Here is a 23,351-nt window from a genome sequence, read left to right on the forward strand (position 1 = left end):
AAAATGCATTCATCTATAGAATTTTATAGATGAATGCATTGATATCGCTGCCATCTATGGTAATTTAATGGAACTAACAGCCTTTGAATATTTTTTCCCATGTTGCCATACATAAGCAGATTTTATGTGAGATTTTATAATTTTAAAGTCTCTACAAATTTCGTATAACTTTATTTGGATGATAGATAACACAAGATAAATAATATTTAACTTAGGATGAAGAGGAAAACATTATTTTTTTTATCAAACTTCAAAGTAAAGTGTCATTTTCAATTTTAATCTTGACGTTAGAATTTGGTTAAGTGGCAGCACTGGCCAAATCAACAAGCGGCAGAACGTTTGCGTTTTTGCAAATATTAGCAAAAATCATTTTACTTTAAATTTTTATGTCTTTTATTTAGCTTCTTTCTTTCGAAACGTTTTTACTATATTTTGGAATTTTTTCATCCCCCTTCAGTGATTGGAAATGTACAGAATTGCAGTTTTAGTTAGTGACAGATGTTAAAGTGTTAGTACGCGCCAGTTTACCAAGATCATTACAACAAATTAACGATAATGGAGGAATCTCTTGTCAGCTCCAGTGCAATGGCCTCTAACGGTGATGCAAAAGGTAAAAACCTTTCATGAAATTCCCGTTAATTTCTTTCGGCATCTATTATTACGCGACCAAATAAAGAAGGTTGCCATGTTACTTTGGCATTTAGAATTGCGATGTTTATTGTTACTGTACTTATAAATTATTATATGCATAGAAGTTTTTAAACCCAATATCCCATGCCAATTGAATCCTATAAGTATCGTTTATCGCATAATTCATGTTAAGAATAAAAAAAATGTGACATTTTGCATTGGTCGTATGTGTGCACAAAAACATCAATAAGATTAAAATTTGTTCAAAAATATGTTTCATAAAAAATGAATGTATCAATGCGACTGATATTCATATATGCGTTATTTAGATTGTAACTTGTAGAAGCGAATATTATGTAACATTCTAATAAACATAAACAGACAAGCAATTTTGTTTATTTTAAGGTTATAATATGTAATGACAGCCTGGGTTGTTTCGTAGCTGACTTCACTCCACTCAACCAAATCAATAAACTTGTAATTTGCACTTCAGTTGCAATGCTCATGACATGCATTATCTTATCATGCATTTATCTGCACAATGTATTAATAATGCATTTTATACATTATAATTAGTTTCTAATAAGAAGATATGCACAGAATTTGTCTAATTATCCCAACTAAACCCTTTTGCTTATTACAATAGTATTTTATGTATAATGTATATTACCTATTGATATTGATTTTTCACCTATTACCTAATACATCCAGATAATATTATGTTTGCATTATACCACAGTACTAATAGCCTAAGCAATGTGGTAATTGAAAAGTGGCATCAACAAAACTTTTTAAATAAGAATGAAAATCTTATTTTGATTCAAAAACAGTTGCATAATATTCAATTTTTGTTAATGGATAGGTGTAAGGCATTCTCATAGCATAAGTAGCTTTTGCCTACAGCTTTGCTTATATTCAAATTATATAACAATACCATTCTTGAATCTACCTATTGACAGCGAAAAAATTTCATTAAAATCAGTCCAGCCATTTGGAGGATTTATTGACAAACACACACATGAAAGAAACATAATATCTACGTCACTGTAAAATTGTAATCACTGTTGATTATGTTATGGTATAGATTTTTTTATAAAAAAAAAATATTGTTAGCAATATGTAACAAATTATAATCGTATTGATGTTTTTTCTATATAATATTATTATCTCACAAGTAAGATTATAATTTATCCATCTTTACAATTTATGGGTACATAATTATATTTACAAATTAGTTTTAATTGTATAGTAGAATCGCAACAAACACTATCCATTGGTGAAAACACATGGATTGAGACTGCAACATATTTGAGTTTATGTTCGAAAAAGGCGGACAGAGAATTCTTTGTTTTATTACAATACTAGCTTTCTGCCCGCGGCTTTGTCTGTGTTTTCAAAGAAAAAACATGCATAGTTCCCATTCCTGTGGGATTTCTAGGATAAAACCTGTCCTATGTGTTAATTCAAGTTACCCTTTAGATGTGAATTTATAATATTAGTAGGAAGTAGGATAAAACTAACTAATAGATATGTTGAATCATGAATGATAATTTTGAAATTATAATGCAAGTGGTGGGACTGTTAATCCATGATTTAGCAGGAAATTCTCTTCAAAATTCTATTAAAAAATTGAGATAGTATTCTGTATATTAAGACAATATTCTGTATATGAAACTGAACAAAATAAAATAGAATAAAATAATCTAGGTAATATGTATTTAAATTTCAGACGACCAAGTCCAACAAGTGTCGACAACAGCGAACACATCAGAGAATCTCTTTCCGGAGAGTCCAGTGTATGAACCAGAGGATGAAGTTTACCTCATAAAGGACGACTCGGTAAGTTTATAAATGAAATTATATTATGTGTGTTTGAAATGAAAATGAAAAATATATTTATTTCATACACACAATTTTTCAATGACTGAAAATGGATGGGTCCTCCTAGTAAGTTTACAAAAACCTATGTCTATGTTGCAGTCAGTTTTTGATTGAATGACTAGCGCGTTCATTGAATGATGATTATTCTGGCAATTCTCAACCTTGTTCTTGTGGACGTTTAGAAAAGTTAAATTCTCAGCATAATATTACATTATGCCAAGCGTCCTCTCTGTTCATAGGGCTATGTTACAAACAGCGGATTGTAGTTAGCGAACTAGTTGGACATTGAGTGACGTTTGTTAATTAATGTTCGGCCTAGACATTCGAATGTTTTCATTCAACCGAATAGCAGATTCAATCAGATCATGGCAATATGCACACAACATATTTTATTTCTACATAACTATTTTATGTTATTTTTCGACTCTGACCTGTGCTGTGCATGTCTTCTTTATTACTGGTGGTACATTATCTATATACTTAGCTTATAGATTTAACAGAGTATTGAATAATAAAAATTACAAAATCTATTTCAAATATCATCATAACAAAATTTATATGAAAACAATTAACGTTTTATGTCAATCATTGCTAACCTGACCACATTTTAATTCTAATTAGATCGCGGTAATTGTGTTGGCTTCAGGGCAGTGCATTATAACCATAAAATAGTATAATTATCAATTTATTGTTAGTATTAGTATATTATTAGTTATAGGATAAATTCTATATCTGTTTGATGAATGGATTTTCTGTATTGGTTAAAGAGAGAAGAATATTTCTTCTGTTAAATTGTTTTCTGTGCTCTGACACAAAAAAGCCTAATTTGTGTTATCCGAACCAACATGCATATTACATATAAAAGAAAGATGGAAGTGTGAGTGATGTAGTAATATTTATGATTACATGTAACATCCTAATTTTTTGCATAAATGTATTCCCAGATAAAAAACACCAGTGTTGCAGAAGCAGAAGCAAAAGGTAATAAAATAATCTGTTTGGACCTAAATTATGAGTTTGAGATATTCTTTATTAATTTTTTTTTTTAACAGGTGACTCCATAACTCCTGCAAAGCGTAAACTATCGGAAGACAGTTCTGATAGCAATGCGAAAATTCAAAAAATTGACTTAACTGATAATGAAGACGTTGTAGGGTCAGCCACTTGGGCTGACTCTCAATCTTTGGATGATGAAGTTTCTAGTATAACCAGTGTAGCTAAGAGGAAATTAGAAGACGAATTACCATCAACATCTCGCGTTCGCACCCCTGTCCGCTCTAGCCCCAGAAAAGTATTAAAACGTAGTAACAGTGCTGATGTGGCTACCCCGAAAACACCAAAAACGCCAAAATCGCGTTCTGTCAGTGTTGACATAAGCAAAAATCGGAAAACACCAAGAAAAGGCCAACTTGACTTTGTCAAGAAGGATGAAGACAGTCAAACTAGAAATACTGACAGTCCGAGCCGCCCGAGTGTGGAATTTGTGAGAGAAATACTACCAGCCAAAATTCCAGAAACTATCGCCGAAGAGAGTATATCGGAACCGCTTAATGACTCCCAGAACATCTGCTTAGCTCTATCACCAACACCTGAAGATGAAGAGGAAAGTTCAAAGGCGAAAATTACCAACTATAGTAGTGAACCCACAGTGGTAAAGGATAGAGATGAAGTAATTGGTCCCAGTGGGATCAAAAAAGCTAAAAGTGACAGCTATGTGTTCTCAGACGCGAATAGTACAAATTTAAAAGAGTTAAATAAAGGTAAAACTACCGATCAAGAGAGTACAGACAGTATAAGTTCTGTAGGCTTAGATAGCCCTGAACATATTGTGCCAACTGTAACATCGAAATTGATATCCAAATTATCCAATGGCAATTCATCTACGCCAACCGAACTGGCCAGTGCTAAAAATGGTACATCAGATAACATCACACCTGATATCGCAAAGTTGAACGGCAATAAAGGAAAGCAAGGGAAAAATGAGTCATTCCGGGCTAGCAATACTACAACGCCATCGACTATATCACCTTTACAGAATGGACATTCGATACCAATCAATACTCCACAAATACCAGTTTTCGATATCCACGTCGCACACAATGACGATTGCGAGTTTCTGTCGCTGTATGTCGTACGAACAGATAACGATGTAGGAATGGATATGTGCAAGGAATATCAGCGGATATCAAAACGTTTCACTATCGATCCCTATTTAGGTGATGTGTCCGTTAGCACTTCACCATCAAGTGTAACAAGCGGAGGAATGTTGAATCTTCAAAACAGGACATCATTTGCATCAATAGTCAGTTCTACTTCTACATCTAGTAACCGCACAAGCGATGGAGCATTTGTTGTACCTCAACCACCTCGAAAATCGGTGTCCAACCCATCAACATCAGTCAAGGGTTTTGATGGACTGATGAAAAAACTCCAAGAGATATTCTCGCACATCAGAGAGGCCTCCATTGAAGATAGCAATCGTTCATTGAATGAAGAAAAAGTGTCAGTTGGAATACAAACATCCGACTTGCTAAGTAACGGCAGTGCTAGTCCTGAAGAAGTTGGAAAATGTGATAAAGCAACACCAAAGAGTTCTTTAAAGAAAACAAGGGTGCGCGGAAGACGGCCCATTGCTGGTAAGACGAAACGTGCACTCTTACCAACACAGCATGAAGAAGCGGAATACGCGCAAGCAATGTCACCCGAACCGACTACTACAAACGGTGACAATGGCAAAATGTCTCCAAAAGACATCAAAGACGAGAAACCGCTTTCAGCTTTAGTTGGAACGCCTAAATCAGTGTCCAAATTGAAACAAAAGCGACGACCTACTTCACCGCGACCGGCTACACCCGTGGAAAAAGTTGTAGTCAAACCAGAATATCCAGGTTTTGCGCCCGACACTGTTGTATTGGCCAAGTGGGTTGACAAGCGCTACTACTCAGGAAAAGTTCTGGAAATCACGGAACCAAACAAATATCTCATTAAATTCGATGATGGCCAGAGCAAAGTGCTCTTGGATGACTTCATAATATTTGGCGATATGAAAAAGCTGCCATTACAAGGTCAATCAGTGTATGCTTTGGTTGATGAGGAGCAGAATTACGAGCCAGGCTTAGTGCTTGATGTCGAAGAGAATAGCAATGGAACTGTCACCTACAAATGCACAACTGACGGGTAAGATAAATTATGTTTTGAACACTATGTATAAAAAATGCCTTTTTCTACTATCTCCAAATTTAAAACCTCAATTTAAAGTCTTCAAATTTTGAGTCTTAATCTATTCAACATTTTTCGTTGTAAACATCGTTTTTCATTTTCTACATACGAAATAAATCGTGGTTTATTATTATTTTGCGATCCAAATTGCGCAACAATCAACAAAAAAATATACCCTAAAATTTACCAAGTTACATTATCTTGTTTAAAAACTTCTCAAATCTCAATTCATTTCTACTTAAATTCAACAGGGACACGATAGTAATAGTAACAGCTAGTGAGTTATACCTCACGGAAGACCAAGCTAGGTCTCTAAAAGAGTCTGGTAGACCTCGCTCACCCTCTGCACCAGCAACACCTCGCCGACGACATAACAGGGAACTCGATTTGGATAATATTATACAGGTAATTGTTAGCCAACTTTATCTGGAAAATGTATATTCTTTAGATAAAGTTAAGGTCTATGCAATATTCAATCTATCTCTCTCTCTCTCTCTCTCTCTCTTTTTCTTTAAATAATGGGAAACAGTTAGATTATTTAAAATAAAAGATATTAATTGGTGTGAATATCTCATTTGGAATCATGAAACACAAAAGACTTGTGACCTGTATTTTTCTTTATTAAAGATGTACGGACTATGGTTCGTACACCTGGGATGCTGCTGCTACTAATAAAACTAAGCTGCTAAATAATATGATTTTATTGCTATGCTGTAATGAGTTACATACGTACGCGGCTCGCGACGTTTTAATGTGAACTAACGCTAATGAATATGAATATGAAAATGCTGTGATATACATAAATGATGATTTTGCACTCTGTGCGGTTGCACCGTACATGCTCCCGGGCAACAAGAGTGATGGAAATGAAAGCTATGATAGATATGACGATGAGCTAACCTATTACAAGGTGAAAACAATATTCTTAAAAGCTATTAACAAATGATGCCCGATAATCATCAGATATCGATCTTAAGGCTACACTTTTCTAAGATAGGGAATTGTCTTTTATTGATTCACTGAATGACGCACACACACATTGCTCTGCTTTTTTGTTTCACACACACTTTGCTCTGCTTTTTGTTTTACACACTTTACACTCACACACTTATCACTAAAACTAACACATGGGTCACTGATGGCACGCTGCGCGCTGGTACGCGGCAGGCGCTCGCGCCGCGGAGGGCGCTCGCCGCCGCCGGCCGCCACGCACACCACAGGCCCGCTGCTGCTGCTATCCCCTGAATGCGCTTCCCAAGAGCTAGCAGGGAGTCGTTGTAGCTTTTTGGCCAGCTCCAAATTTGATCCGGTGTTTATAAAATACTGAATCGGTTGGATTTCGGATACACCTCCGGCTCAATATTTATCTTATAAGTGTGTTGTTTATGTGAATTAATCATGAATATTTAGCTTTAATCTCAGACAATGTATTCGCAATAATATATCTGACACCATTGATAAGGCCTGGTCGCGTGCGCCTCGTTGAATCGAAATGCTGATTCAGTAACATGCGGTCATGGAACTCCAATTGTTTACAACCGTGGCTTATTATTTTGTATAATACGATGTTACAATGAATATTACTTTTTAAAGTTTCATAAAGCTGATGATATCCAGATGATTGATATAATTAATTATTAATAAATTTTGAAGTTTGGTTGCTTATTGGAGTAGTTAATTAATTTCTATCCATCTTCAACTATGTTAATTTATTGAAGAATATAAAATGTTTGTCGACGTTTATTCTTGTTATATTGAAGTTGTTACTGTATAATATTACGTTTGTAGCTGACGTGTGCATTAAAATAAATATTATTAATTTGAACGATACATAATAAGTTTATATGAAATGATTTAATTGGAATGCGCTTTTTTCGGGGTGTTTGCTGGTGATAAGCTGCTGGTATGATTCTGTAGCTTTTGCTGATTTGTTTCTTCTGTGTTAACAGGAAGAATGGACAATTTAATAACCGGTCGCTTGATAATACCCGTCTTAGTTTTTACGCTAACGACTCTGACGTAGCCGTCTGATCCAGGATGTAATTCAATCACACGACCCAACGCCCATTTTCCTGGAGGTAGAAGAGCGTCGTGTATAATCACGATGTCGTTCAACTTGATATTAGGCTTTGATGTTTTCCACTTGCTTCTGGCTGATAATGACGTTAAATATTCAGCTCGCCACCGTTTCCAAATATCACTAAATATTTTTTGCGTCAATTGCCACCTCGTTCTCTCATCTCTCTCAGTTTCTATGATTGTTAAAATTGGACCGCTCGCTAAAAAGTGGGAAGGTGTGAGATATGCTAAGTCATCAGGATCTTCAGATAGAGGAGATAGGGGTCTCGAATTTAGGCAGGCTTCTAGCTGATAAAGTAGAGTGGCGAACTCTTCGTACGTTAGCTTTTGATCGCCTAGGACTCTACGTAAATGATATTTTAGGCTTTTTACCGCTGCTTCCCAAAGTCCTCCCATTATTTGTACTTGTTTTACCGGGTTGTGTCGCTTGCATATTACACAATTATATAAACGTTTCTTAACCGCTCTGTTGCCGCCGAGTATCCAATATCGCTGACGTAGCCAAGAGTTCGTCAACCTCGCTCCACCGTGGAATGTTGACTTATGTGCTAAATCAATTAATAAATTTGTAAGATGACTGCTCTGTGGTATTATGTAGGGATGTTTCATGTTATATGAGATGTTGCTGTTTTTTAGACGACCTCCAACTCTTAATAAACCTTCTTCGTCTAGAAATGGATTAAGACATAATAACTTGCTCTTTGAATCTACTCTACTTAAGCTATTTAAATCATTTATTTCTTGACTAAATTCTAAATATTGTATAGCTTTTATAATTTTTAATTGTGAATTTTGCAACTCTTGTATAGTTAAATAATTTTGTTTTGTTACGGACGAGGATATTCGCAATATCCATGCTAGTACTCGTGACGCATATGTAAAACTGGTGTATTTGTCAATAAAATCGCTAATAAAGTTCGCTGAAATATTATTATTCTTTGTAACGACATTTGATAACATTTTCTTTGCTTCTAATTTAGTATCATACGTTAATTGTTGCTGATGTTTAATATCACTGAGTAGCCAGGTGGGCCCTTTCCACCATAGGTCATGTTTTTCTAAAAGCGCGATGCTCATGCCACGGCTAGCACAATCTGCGGGATTATCGCTGGACTTAACATAACGCCAAGTCTGTGGTGGTAAAGTTGTTGTTATTTTAATCACTCTGTTTGCGACGAAAGGCTTCCAGCGGCTGGGCTCGCCCTGTAGCCATCCAAGTACAGCTGTTGAGTCACACCACGCAAACGTTTTTACATCGCGATCGCTTAAACTTTGCTTGACCTTTGTCATAAGTTTCGAAAGCAAGAGTGCACCGCTTAACTCTAGTCTCGGTAACGATATGTCGGTCTTTGACGAAGGGCTAGTTTTGCTGACGGGGACAAGTTTCGTTTTAGCGGCTAACAGTGTTATGTGCGTTTGATCTTTACGCACTATCCGTGCATATACTACGCATGCATATGCCTTCAACGACGCATCGCAAAAACCGTGTAATTCAATGCAATCGTCTCTCCCGCTACAAATCCATCTCGGGATTTCGATATTTCCAATATTCTCTATGTCTGCTCTTAATTTTTGCCATTCAAGGTTAATGTTGTCTGGTATGACGTCATCCCAATTTAAATTAGTTAACCATACGCTTTGAAATAATAGTTTTAGTTGAACTACAGCTGGTGCCAACCAACCAAGAGGATCGAATATCTTTGATATTTCTCCTAGTAGTTCACGCTTCGTAGGCCTTAAATCGGATAGCGGATTCAGCTTGCATATAAACTTAAAATTGTCTTTTTGGGCATTCCAACTAAGACCGAGTGCTTTCGTTGATTCCTGATGCTTAAAATTGTACGTATCGCTCGCTATGTTTTCTGCTTTATCAACGTCTTCTAATAATGATGACTCATTCGCTGACCATTTGCGGAGATTAAATCCTCCCGATTTGAGTAAATCGATGAGATCTCTTTGCAATTGCTTCGCTGATATGATGTCAAATGCGCCGCTAAGAAGATCATCCATGTAAAATTGTTCTTCTAACACCCTCGCTGCTATCGGGTAACGGTTGCATTCGTCCTTGGCTAACTGCTTGAGCGTCATCATTGCTAAAAAGGGCGCTGCTTTTGTACCATACGTAACAGTGGACAAAGTATATTCCCTGAGTGGTTGATTCGGATTTTCGCGCCAAACTATTTGCTGATAACGCTGATCTTGCTGTGAAATTAAAATCTGTCGAAACATTTTTTCGATATCTGCTATAAATGCGTAAGGATATTTTCTCCAATTTAATATTAATAATAAGATATCCTGCTGTAAATTCGGACCTCTATACATGACGTCATTAAGGCTTACACCCGTCGATGTTTTTTCGGATGCATTAAACACAACTCGTAATGACGTAGTACTCGAATCGGCTCGATGTACACCGTGGTGCGGCATGTAGTAGGCAGGTTTCATGTTACGCGCTATTGTTAAGTGCATGTGACCCAATTCTTTGTATTCGTTTATGAATGATTTATATTTATTGAATAAATTGTCGTCTTTTTGTAGCTTACGTTCTAATTGATAAAATTGAGCGCATGCTTTTGCTTTCGATAAACCTAGCTTTTCATTTGCGTCTGGATGTAAAGGGAGACGAACAACGTATTTTCCATCTGATTGACGAGTTGTTGTTGATTGATATTGCTGAATACATTGATAATCCTCTTGTGATATATCTATGTTTTCGTTAATGTCTTCGATTGACCAAAATTTTTGAAGGCTATCCACGTCGACCATGACAACGTTACATTGGTATGACTTTACGTTGCCGCATAAAATCCACCCAAGGCGTGTTTGCTGCGCTACAGGAATAGATTCGCTTTGCTTAATAATTCCCTCCATGATAATAGATGAATAGACATCGGCACCTAACAATAAGTCAACTGGTCGGCGTCGATAAAACTCTGGATCGGCTAGCTGTATGTCGTTAATAAATGACCACGCTGGTTTGCTGAATGATTTGTTTGGTAGATTGTTCACTGCATGATTCATTATAAAAACTCCTGTATTTAATGAATAATCGCTGTATTGAGAAGATATTTTTATGTTCATAAAGCCTTTACACGTGTTCTCTTTCGCGCCTAAACCTAAAATCACTCCCTTACAATGCTGACGCGGCAGACCGAGTCTCTGAGCTGCATTTTCGGTTATAAGGGAAGTCTGTGATCCTTGATCTATGAGAGCACGCATGATTAATGATGAACCATCTGCAGCTTGAACTGAAACTTGAGCTGTTGCTAATAAAATTTCCTGCGTATCATCCAGAGACACGTGAGAGCTGTTATTCGGTTGTTTTTCGGGGCTTGTTGTGCTGGCTGTATTTTGGGATGTCCGCTGTGCGAACGCTTCATGAACCAAAGTATGATGGTTCTCATTGCATACTCGGCATCTTTTAGTGGAAAAACACTTATTACCATTATGATTATACAGGCAGTTTTGACATAGCTGTAACCTGGTAATTGTTTGTAATTGCAGTTTAGGTTGAGATTCTGCGAATTTATTGCAATATATTATTCCATGATTATTGTTGCATATTGGGCAATTTTGCGTTGTGTAATTGATACCTTTTCCGTTTTGCGATGAATTATTATAGTTGCTAGCGAATGATTTAAATAAATGCGATTTCTGGAATGCTTTAGGATATGCTGCTGGTGTTGGTTTTTGAGGGTGCTGGAATGTTTTAGGTGGATCTTGCTTGCGCTTAGATGATTCTAATGCAGTAAATTTCATCTCGAGGAAACTTAGAAATTCTTGCAGTGTCGGTAGCTCTCTAGGATTCTTCAATGACTCGATGTAATCGTTATGAGTGTTGGTATCTAATTTAAGCGCTAAAATATGAACGATCATCGGGTCCCACGTGCTTGTATCAACACCAAGGTTTTTAATGGCATTCAGGCATTCCTTTGTCGCATCGTGCATGTTTTTAATTAGTGCGAGCGATTGCTGCTGCATGTTGGGTAGGCCTAAAATAATATTAATATGAGATGTAAAAATAAGCTTTTTATTCTCGTACCTGTGATTTAATATTTCCCAACAGGAAGTATAATTTTGTGAGCTTATAGATAAATGCTGTATGAGGCGTTCTGCCTCGCCTTTGATCTTACTTTTCAGATACTGCATTTTTTGTGAATTTGATAAGGAAGGATTAAGATGAACAGCTTCGTTGAATAGATTTTTAAAAGATACCCATTGCTGATAGTTTCCATTGAAAATCGGAATGTCAACCTTCGGTGTAATATTTTCTCTGTGAGAGACTGACCAGAGCTTTGTGTTTATCGCTTCTTTAAGGTTGTTGAAAATGCTTTCGTGGCGAGTGAAAGAATTCTCATATTCAACGTCTTCCCCGTCCAAAATGCTGTCGATTTCCCAATGAAGGGAGTCAATAACGCACAATCGGGAATTTAACTGTTGAAGGGCATCCTCGAATTTCCACTTAGTGCATATTTTTTCGACATCAATACTTGTTACAGTTCTTTTAAAAGCCTTAAAGTTAATTGCTTGTTTATGGAATAATTCATCAAGTTTGCTCGATGTACCTTGCGATTTAAATGATGGCTGAGGATTTAAATCCTGTTGCTGCTTGCTTGTTCCCGGCTGAGACAATAAGCCAGGTGTTGCAGGTGTTATAGGGCTTTCCTTGCTTTCCGCTGGCAAGTGCCGCATAATGTAAGAACGCGTTTCATAATAAAAATCGGCCGTTCGCTTATAAATGTTATTGCTAAAATATTCATGCGATTTATCGTCATATTCACATATTTTAATATGATTGCATTGAAATTCTTGCCAGTAAGAATCTAACACACTTAATCGCTTATTGATTAATCGCTAGCTACTAGATCTTCCATTATGAAAATGCTACTTCGCTTCGATAGATAGTATAGGTAAAAAGCTGTGGACTCACCGCTGCTGCTGGAACTTACGTGGCAGTTCCCACTACACGAGGTATGATTTATCACACGCGAATGGGTCCTGCTTACGTTTAAGCTCGAAGGACCATAAAGATGTACGGACTATGGTTCGTACACCTGGGATGCTGCTGCTACTAATAAAACTAAGCTGCTAAATAATATGATTTTATTGCTATGCTGTAATGAGTTACATACGTACGCGGCTCGCGACGTTTTAATGTGAACTAACGCTAATGAATATGAATATGAAAATGCTGTGATATACATAAATGATGATTTTGCACTCTGTGCGGTTGCACCGTACATGTTGTTTCCACCAGTTTTCAAACATACGTCCTCTTTCGTCACGAGCGTGTTAGAAATTTAAACCTGTCTTATTCTTTTGCAAATCATAGTTATTTCAGTGGTTACAACTATGATAAAATATACTAATTTTGAAAAATGTGTTTGTTGTATTTTGTGGAATCTTCTTTCTTTAATTTAAAAATCAATCCAGGGCCCGCGCAGCGCTCGCAGCCGGGACAAGGGAAATTCGAGCGCAAGGAAACGTGTTGCATCACCAAAGAGCCCTAAAGCTTCTACATCAGGTATTTGTTTAACCCATTGAGCCCCGAACGGCCCGATCGGTCCACGACACAATTGATTTTCTATTGTGTCTGTGATTCCGGGGCCTGAGTTATTAAACGCACACTGAACCCACAAATGTATTTATGTAACCTATTATTATAATAAACATACATTAATTTATTTTAGTAGTATGTTTTTCATACCCTGTACAAATTTATAACGTTATTGTTGTTAAAAATAAATGCTTTCTTTCTAATAATAACAAACATCTCCTGGGCAATCTTTTAATAGGCGATTGTGAGTACTCAATTGTATTTTAAATAGAATTAAGCCTACATCCATATTCTCTAGGGGTGAAAACAAAAAGCACCCCAGTGGCCGGTCGTAAGCGGGTAGCAAGTGAGAGCAGTGAAATGAGCGAAAGCAGTAACTCAGCTCCACCAGTACGGTTGGAGGAAGTGACTGGCGTGGAGCCGGAAGTACAGAAGACTCCACGGAAAATTGATGGGGTTAAAGGTAAGGGATAATAAACATAACACACAAAAAAAACACTTCGAGTAAAAACAGAACACAAAAATGTAAACTTCGATAACAAATAAAACACTTCGATAGGTCGGTAGGGAAAGGGAAACTGAAATATCCAGGTGAATGATAGATTTCTTAACATTTCTGGTGAATAATAATTGTCAGATTATAGTAGCAAGTCAATCTGTATATAGATTCAAATGGTACTAGGATACGATTTTTTGGAATAGTGCGGCTTCATATTATGCTAACAAATAACAACACTGTCAGGAAAGCGCGTGTCACGTGTGTGATGAATACAGCTTCTGTTGCGTAGCGCAACTCCAAAAAGGTGTATCTTAACAGCATTTGAGCCAGATTTGGAGTATCTTTGTGAAACTTTACTATATTTTAATTTCCAAACCTAATTTAGGTTTGAAATTTTATTTATTTGGGAATGTGTGACGTTTTAAATACATTTAACATAGAAACGCTCAATGCTATAACCTTCCAGCCGGTCCTCTCCAATTGAAAGGTGCGGCTAAACAGAACATTGGCAAGAAGAACTCCAAACTGACTAAATTCGAGAACGACGAAGATACCGTATTGACTCTGGGACCGATACCACCTGCGGGTAGCACTCTGTTCGCTGGACTGCATTTCTTGCTTACTTGCACTGAACAGCCAAGGCTGGTGGATAAGAGGGAACGGGAGTCGGAGAAGGTAGGATTTTTTTTATTTTGTAGGTCTTTTTTGAAGTGAAAACTTATTTAGCGGCGTTGGGTATAAAATCTTAAACTCGCGTCAGGACACGTGGCCTGATCGAAAAAGCGTAAGACGGATTTTTTTTTTTTAGCCCTTATATTCCATGCGTAAGACGGATACCATTCCAAAATATCAAACATTCTGAACGTTAATAATCAAGTTTTCACTTCTGCCGGCACTCCTGGAATGCAACTCTTTTTTTTATTTTTATTTCATAGGTCATTTCTTTTTGGGTATGTAATGGTAGGCTTTGTTGGATTACTGTGTGTTGTAGATTTCGGTTGTATTTGTCTTTTTTTCTTATAAATCGTATTTTCACAGGTTGTGGTTGTGTGTCGTATTTTCACAATGTCACATTTAAATAATTTTTGCTGGATAATAGAAATTTGTCGATGTAATATTTTGAAATTATCATTGTCCCTAGTTCAAATAGGTCAAAATATTGAATAATCCGTTCAAAACGCTTCTGTGTACAGAGATATTTTTATTTTTCAATTATTTCTTGAAAATTGTTTTGTTATCGAAATTGGGATGGACTTTTTAACTTTATTTGTATTTGTACATTTTTAGAGTCAAGATACGCGTCACTACTCCTCCGAAGAAGATGGTGAAACCACATCATCTATGGTAGGGACAGATACTGAGGAATTGGAGTTCTGTGACCGTCCATTCAATAAGGAGCGGCTGAAGGAGCAACTGGAAGCTGGTGGTGGCATTGTTTACAGGTAAAGTATTGTTTAAAATTGTTTATTTTTATTGACAATTTATTAGCTTTTTCTTTTAATTTGACATTCTTAACACGGGGTTGAATTCAAAGATTTTTAGTTTTAATTTTTTTTTTACATTAGCATATAATTTACATGAGCTCTTAAGAAAGTGAATGAGAGAAGATAACAATTTATTTGTTTTTGTTTTTTATCTATTGTAAATTTTAATGCCCACGGGCACATTTTCAACTTTCAGCGACTTCGATGACGTGCCGAAGAGCAAGTACGCGTCGTGCATGCTGATCGCGCCGCGGCCGTGCCTCACGATCAAGTACATCCTGTGCCTCGCCGCCGACGTGCGCGCCGTGTCGCACGCGTGGGTCGTGCGCAGCTGTGCGGCCGGCGCGCGCCTCGACCCCGACGCGTTCCGGCTGCCCGCCGGCTTCGCGCTGCACCGCCGCGCCTACGTCACCTGGGTGAGTGCGCGCCTCGACCCCGACGCGTTCCGGCTGCCCGCCGGCTTCGCGCTGCACCGCCGCGCCTACGTCACCTGGGTGAGTGCGCGCCTCGACCCCGACGCGTTCCGGCTGCCCGCCGGCTTCGCGCTGCACCGCCGCGCCTACGTCACCTGGGTGAGTGCGCGCCTCGACCCCGACGCGTTCCGGCTGCCCGCCGGCTTCGCGCTGCACCGCCGCGCCTACGTCACCTGGGTGAGTGCGCGCCTCGACCCCGACGCGTTCCGGCTGCCCGCCGGCTTCGCGCTGCACCGCCGCGCCTACGTCACCTGGGTGAGTGCGCGCCTCGACCCCGACGCGTTCCGGCTGCCCGCCGGCTTCGCGCTGCACCGCCGCGCCTACGTCACCTGGGTGAGTGCGCGCCTCGACCCCGACGCGTTCCGGCTGCCCGCCGGCTTCGCGCTGCACCGCCGCGCCTACGTCACCTGGGTGAGTGCGCGCCTCGACCCCGACGCGTTCCGGCTGCCCGCCGGCTTCGCGCTGCACCGCCGCGCCTACGTCACCTGGGTGAGTGCGCGCCTCGACCCCGACGCGTTCCGGCTGCCCGCCGGCTTCGCGCTGCACCGCCGCGCCTACGTCACCTGGGTGAGTGCGCGCCTCGACCCCGACGCGTTCCGGCTGCCCGCCGGCTGCGTGCGTGCGTTGCGTTGCGTTAACGCTGCGTGAATGCGTTGCGTTAACGCTACGTGAATGCGTTGCGTTAACGCTACGTGAATGCGTTGTGTTTACGCTGCGTAAGTAACAGCAACGTGGTGCTGCTGCGTGACCACGTGATTCTGCTGATATCTGCGTGAGAGACAACAATAAGTCATGTAGGTACCTACCAAACATATCGACCTCCTACCTTACGTCCAAATCTTATGCTTTTTTAAATGTATCCTAATCCTATCTAAAGTTATGTAACCTAAAAACAAAAAATGCATTCCAGTTATTCCAAATTTATAACACAAACTGTTTTTACAGGTTCCACCATCCGGCAAGCGGAATACAACATTCTTCGAAGACAAAGTGATCCTCATATGCGGGGAACAAGACACGTTCGTCAAGTTTTGGGGCAGAGTCTGCACACTAGCCGGAGCCACTACTCGAGTGGTCAACGAAGAAAATCTAAACATGTCGGGAGCATTTGCTCTAATTGCTGATTTCGACTGTCCACATGAAGTCCAAAATAAAGCGAACCAAGACAACATACCAATAGTTTCTCCAACGTGGGTTAAACAGTGCCTTATCGAAGGCAAAGCCCTACTGCCAACCAGTCACGACCGGTTCTCATTTATGTATACAGAGAATGAATGATCCTGGGACTTCAAAAAAGTGCTCATTATACGTGAATATTGACACATGGTGAGTGCTGTGACAGGGACACGTTAGTGATAGTGTTAGTGTAAGTGTTGGTGCAAGTGACACTTTGTAACTACTTGAGTAAGTGTAAGTGACACTTTGTAACTTCTTGAGTAAGTGTGACAGTGTTGGTGCCAAAGTGACGCTAATGGTGGTTAAATAGAAGAATTTGGAACTATTACTGGTGGAATCTTGGATGATCTCTTAAATAAGGACTTGGAACACATTCCGTTGTTAAATATAGGAGTGCTTCGAGGCTTCAGTCTTATAGTTGGAGTTTAATGTGCATAAGTGTATGTGCATAGTGTAAGGATGATGGTAAGATTTCTCAATGAATATGTTAGTATAGATTTATGAGAAAGAATCTAACCTTGAAACAGCAAACTCAAAAAATTCAGATAAAATATTGCGAATTCTAAACTGTGGCTTAATTTAGACTAAATTAAGTTTTCCCTTGTTATATAACAACTTTTAAAGGTAAGATTCATTATTTCGAAATAATATCTTCACATATTTCTATACTTTGAGAATTCTTGCCCTAACAAGTTATGGCTGGTATAAACACTATAGGACTAAAGTTTCTATGCACTTACAAAATGTATGGTTGAGTGTCGATCAATTCTTACAGAGTTTATCGATATCTTACTCTTATTAACATAATGTGTACAAAACTATTCATAAATATACATAAGCTCATGTAATAATTAAGTTCTGTTACATAATTATAATATAGATGTACAGAAAATTTAATGTAATGCACAACTCCTCTTATGAATACTAAGGTTTTATTAAGAATTATTTAGGGCCAAAAAGATCATAGTCCTGTAATAGAATTATGCTAAGAAGCATGAATCTATTACAAATAAATTGAACATCTAATACAAGGTGCATGAGTCAAGTTGCATGACATGCCAGTTAAGCATGATCAAGCAATTGCAAATTTTGTTTACATATAGGTACTATTTAGAAATTGTTATTATTTATATTAGAAACAACCTAACTTACGTTTCTACTCTCCATAAGAACTATCCTCGTCCTTCAAGGAATATTATAAAAAAGAATTAATGGAAAAGGCTCAACCATTCTCAAGCCTTGCGCTTACACTTAACATTTGGCGATTCATTTTTATTAATTTATTGTTGAAGGAATATTACTAGCGACAGCTTTATTTATTGAAAAGTTATCATGCTTTTTCGTAAGTATAAGCTAGATATAAGGTAGTTATAAGAAATGCTGCTGTTATTATTTGTTAAAAATGGATGGTTTTTCAATAAATACTGATGTCGCTAGTATAAAAAAACTCAAGTGTACTATATACGGATAAAAGCCTATAGGTTGTCTAGGCCTTAATCTGTTTAATGAGCAAAAAAATCATTCAAATATATTGTTGGTTTATTTTTTAATGCGTTAGCCTAGAACTCAGGAGTCCTAGGTTTGATCTCACCCAGGAGGGTGAGACGAAAAAATGTTTAGGTCTGGCATGACACAGAAGGCTACTACCTACTTGTCCCTAAAGAAAATCGATCAGTGAAACAGATGTATGCATAATGCATCTGCCCCTTACCCCACTAGGGACATCACATATAAAAATATATGAGGAAGTTTAAAATAAAAACGACCTTCACATTAATACAAATTCTATTTATTCTATTAATATGTTTGTTAAAAAAATTATCTGTAACTGTGTTGATCATTAAAATTCTGATAAAGTTTGATTTTTTAAATGTATGTCATGCAAAATGACTTTAATTCTTATGGTTGTTAATTATATACCTAAGGCTGGTAATAATGCACCATTTTAACCCATTTTTGGGTTAATTTCACCCATACTTGCTCATAAATCACACACCATACATAACTTGTATCAGAACCCCATTTTGATTTCTTTATGTTATAACTCATGTATTGATAACTCTTTATTCAAAATTATTGACAAACTTATTGGACAAATTCATATAAAATAAAATAATAAAATAATATCTTGGTAATCATACTAGACTATATGCATAGTATAAAGAGAACAAGTAGGCCGACTCCCGGCGTTTAGGTACTTAACTCGCGAAGCGCAGGGTTGTCACTTGTCACGTTGATATCTATACTAATATTATAAAGCTGAAGAGTTTGTTTGTTTGAACGCGCTAATCTCAGGAACGATTTGAAAAATTATTTCGGTATTAGATAGCCGATATCGAGGAAGGCTATAGGCTATATAATATCATCACGCTAAGACCAACAGGAGTGGAGCAATGCGGGTGAAAAGCTTGCGTATATCTTTGTTCGAAGATAACTTACTTGTTCTCTTTATACTATGGTACATGAATTAAATTATCATTAATTTCTAATCATGACTTATTTTGATTTTTAATCAACATGAACATTTATGTTTAGGGCGGAAATGTTTTTTTTTTTCTTTAATAATCATTGCATTCAAATAATAATATTGTACATTAAAATGTATAACATATTCATTATATATTTTGTAAATTATATCTATTGTATGTTATTATTATAAACATTTCAATTTGGGAAATTGTTTTGAATTCAAGATTTTTTTTCAAGAATATATTTTGAAGCAAATAAATAATAATCATATGGTTTACAAATACTTATATCAAAAATTGTGCTAAATTAGGTGTAAGTATTTCACTTTTAAATTATAATATATAATATGCTTGTTTGTTTGTATGTTACAAATAAACAGGCCACCTACAGACTATATGTTAAAAATTTAATAAAACTTAAACCAATCCATGGATGGATATGGTTATTATAATAAAGGTTTGTACAAAATAAATAAAAAACGCGGGTGATGTTGTAGGCAACAATTATTACTAAATTTGAATGAATATGTTTTGTATTTTTTTTTATTTTCATTATGTTTTCAGTTTTGAAAATCAGTTGAATTCTATAAATTATGAAAAGTGTTAGTATCTATATAATTTTTTTACTACAACATTTATTCGTTTAAAGTATCGAATGATTTCTGTTAAATTCTTTTTTTTAGTAACATACTAATTTTACTTTTTTGTGTATAATTTACCTAATGAATATATTAAATGTGTTCCTTTTTGTTAAATGTAATGAACAAATAATTGTTAGTCGTAAGTTCTTGTGCTTAAGATTATTTGCATGTGCGTTGTTCTCAAAAAGAACTAGTCTTTTTTGTCATACATATTTATTTTCTTAATTATTGCATTGTAATATTCATCAGGTATTTGTCGAGAGCTAAAATCTTATATCTGACACTCCCTATATTTTAATCATTTATCAATAAAAAATGTATACTCTGGTTATCACATTACCCATTTTAAACTTATCATACAATAATTACTGTGTGATTCCTTGTGCTACTTTTTTTTAAACTTATCATACAATAATTACTGTGTGATTCCTTGTGCTACTTTTTTTTTAAACTTATCATACAATAATTACTGTGTGATTCCTTGTGCTACTTTTTTTTAAACTTATCATACAATAATTACTGTGTGATTCCTTGTGCTACTTTTTTTTAAACTTATCACACAATAATTACTGTGTGATTCCTTGTGCTACTTTTTTTTAAACTTATCACACAATAATTACTGTGTGATTCCTTGTGCTACTTTAGTAGTATTGAAGTCGTATAAAGTGTGGAGTGTCTTATTATAGGAAACAATGTACTTCTATAAGGCAACTTAAATAAATTAAAGAAGTATTCTTGAGGTAGAACTGTAGTGCTCCAAAATCATAATGTTTAGATACACTTGATAAAAAAACTGGAAATTTTAAAAAAGGAGAGACATTATTGAAGTGAAATTTCTTTTAAAAAGTTTAGTGTAACATTTTTCCGTTACGCGCCATCTTTTTCTTTCCCTACCACGCGTGATTCGGCGTATTTCTGTAAAGTTGCATATAGTAAATTATTTTTTGAAAAATAAGGTCATAAAGAAGTTTCACTTCTTACGTGTGTACACTAGTAGACGCACACATTTTTTTTAATATTCATTCTCTTCTAAAATTTACAATCTCATGTTTCTCAGATTTCACAGACAAAGCGTTTTACAATATAAATGTTTCGTTTTTGAATGATAGATAGATACGCAGAAATAGAAATAAAAGATAGCCAAATCAATAATATTGACCATATAAGAGCATTATATCAAATAATTTTACCTATGCCTTCATGGACACTACAGAACTGCCATGTATATATACAACATTTACCTGATGAAACCTAATTTGTAATACAATATTGAACTGTTTCTAGTAGCTTAGTGAAGTTTCAATGAGCCTACAATCTGTTTGGTGAGAATTGATATAAACATTATAATAAAAACCTCGTGATAGTATCACTTATAATAGCAAGTATGGATTTGTACAGGGTGACTAGCGGCCTGCCCCGGCTTCGCCCGTGGTACATTTTTACGTTTTCTCTCCATAAGAACCATCCGTACTTCAAGGAATGTAATAAAAAAAGAATTATCGAAATCGAGTCAGCCGTTCTCGAGTTATGCGCTTACCAACACATTTTGCGATTCATTTTTTTATATTATGGAAGATTACTAGATTGGTTGAATTTTTGTCAAATGAAGTAAGGAGAATGTATTATGTATAAGACGTAATTGATAAAATGCTATTATTAAAGGATATTCCTATCAATTCTCACCACATAGATATTTTGATTTTTTTGTCATTATTTGTATAAGATTGTTTATTTATGCATTATGTTTTGCAATAAAGTTAATATTATGTTAACTGCTATTTATATTAATTATGAGTCTGCATTTTTTATTGTGTTAATAAAATATAAATGTTACATATTAATGGAAAACTCTGTGTATCTAATTAGGAACCTACCTCTTAAGATAACCTGGCTAGAAATAAAGTTTTGTTAGTCTTAATGTACTGTTTAGGCCTTGAAAAATTACTAAAATTATATATTAGTGTTTTGAATTCGATTTCAGTATTGTTTTTTGATCTTCGAAATTTCTGTAAGATTTAGATAAATGAAAATTATTAAATATTTAGTCCTGATATTATGTAATTATTCATTTAATATATAAGATAAAATCTTGATATGATCTGACTATGTAAATATGTCTACTGTTAAATGTGGGTTTAATTCTGGTATTTGTGAAGCTTTTTTGATATAATTTTTGATAGAATTAAGTGTAGATGGAATTGGTGTAAAATTTAAGTGAAATGGTATGTGTTGTAATATCGTTTTTGTGTTGCAAGTTTTGGAAATTCGTTGTATTCTGGGTGTATTTGTTGTTCAAACAACTGTTTAGATGTAATGTGTAAATTATGAATAAATGATAGAAATAATTGACGTTTTTTCATTCAGTCTATCTATCCTTGTGTAAAATAATGTGCTGCATAATGATAAATGCAGTGATTATTTTGTTTTTTAGTTCTTACACTGTAGTACACTTTGGTGGAAGGTGTAATTGATAGAGTATTCATTTTATAATAAAAATTACCAAAAATATTGCTATTACACGAAAATAGTATAATAGTTTTATTATCTCGAAACTGCAATTAATAAAAAATAAAAATAAATAAAAAAATTTAATTCATTAAAAATGTCCTGTCCAGGATTTTCCCAGTCAACCCATTTTTAATACATTTTTTAATAGACTAAATTAATTATAAAATTGGTCTCATTCTATTATCACGCCGTTGAATTTCGCCTTATGTTCGGATCTTAGACCATAAGATTATTTTAATAATTTTAGAGTATATACAATTCATTTTTAGTTTCAACGCCATCTATCGACACACACTTGAACTACCTACACCTTTGTACCTCGTATCGAAAACGTCGTTACGAAACTAGCTCATAGATGGCGCTAGCCAATTTAATTAGTTTTTATTATGAGTACGGCCTGATATTTTTCTCAGCTATAATTTATTTCCATCCTTTATTTCACTCGCATCAAACGTTTATTGAATATATTCGAGGTGAAATATATTCTTCTATCTATATCCTATCTTATCTGTATCTGTTCTAATATTTTATCGAAATCTGTTCAGTAGTTTAGGATTGAAAGAGTACAGATATTAAAACCGTTTAAATAACTTTATATTCTTACGCACTTAATATAGCCAATTAGGTACTATAATATATAATACGATACCTACAACCTACGATATTTTTCGACGTCGAAAATATAAAAAGTGCGATATTAAAATAAGATGACCTTTACCATTATGTACTTGTATAC

At 36.0% G+C, this 23,351-nt stretch overlaps 1 protein-coding gene across 2 annotated transcripts; it reads left to right on the forward strand.

Annotated features, from left to right (window-relative positions):
- Positions 1-309: 309 nt before the first annotated feature.
- Positions 310-21,674, forward strand: LOC149479831 (uncharacterized). Of its 2 annotated transcripts, none has more exons than XM_089707382.1 (11): positions 310-610; positions 2,360-2,469; positions 3,456-3,492; positions 3,564-5,688; positions 5,982-6,135; positions 13,243-13,333; positions 13,665-13,829; positions 14,332-14,540; positions 15,153-15,307; positions 15,546-16,389; positions 16,768-21,674. In XM_089707382.1, exons 1-11 carry the CDS (start codon positions 556-558, stop codon positions 17,098-17,100), a joined length of 4,278 nt encoding a protein of 1,425 aa, XP_089563508.1. In that variant the 5' UTR covers positions 310-555; the 3' UTR covers positions 17,101-21,674. The 2 variants fall into 2 exon arrangements, with proteins under 2 accessions (XP_089563508.1, XP_089563510.1); XM_089707384.1 differs by having other exon boundaries at positions 14,353-14,540.
- The last annotated feature ends 1,677 nt before the right edge of the window (positions 21,675-23,351 follow it).

The sequence above is a fragment of the Colias philodice genome, chromosome 19, assembly GCF_061535455.1.
Source record: "Colias philodice isolate Cphi_HAF_F1 chromosome 19, ilColPhil1 Martin Lab GWU primary, whole genome shotgun sequence".
In the NCBI taxonomy this organism is placed as follows: domain Eukaryota; kingdom Metazoa; phylum Arthropoda; class Insecta; order Lepidoptera; family Pieridae; genus Colias; species Colias philodice.

What these genes read in the sequence shown, in the direction of transcription:
- LOC149479831 (XM_089707382.1), top strand. Translation starts at nt 556, where the DNA reads ATGGAGGAATCTCTTGTCAGCTCCAGTGCAATGGCCTCTAACGGTGAT. An exon ending in CTCTAACGGTGATGCAAAAG is followed by an intron (nt 611 to 2,359) that starts GTAAAAACCTTT and finishes TTTAAATTTCAG; the next exon opens with ACGACCAAGTCCAACAAGTG. An exon ending in CCCTAAAGCTTCTACATCAG is followed by an intron (nt 13,334 to 13,664) that starts GTATTTGTTTAA and finishes CATATTCTCTAG; the next exon opens with GGGTGAAAACAAAAAGCACC.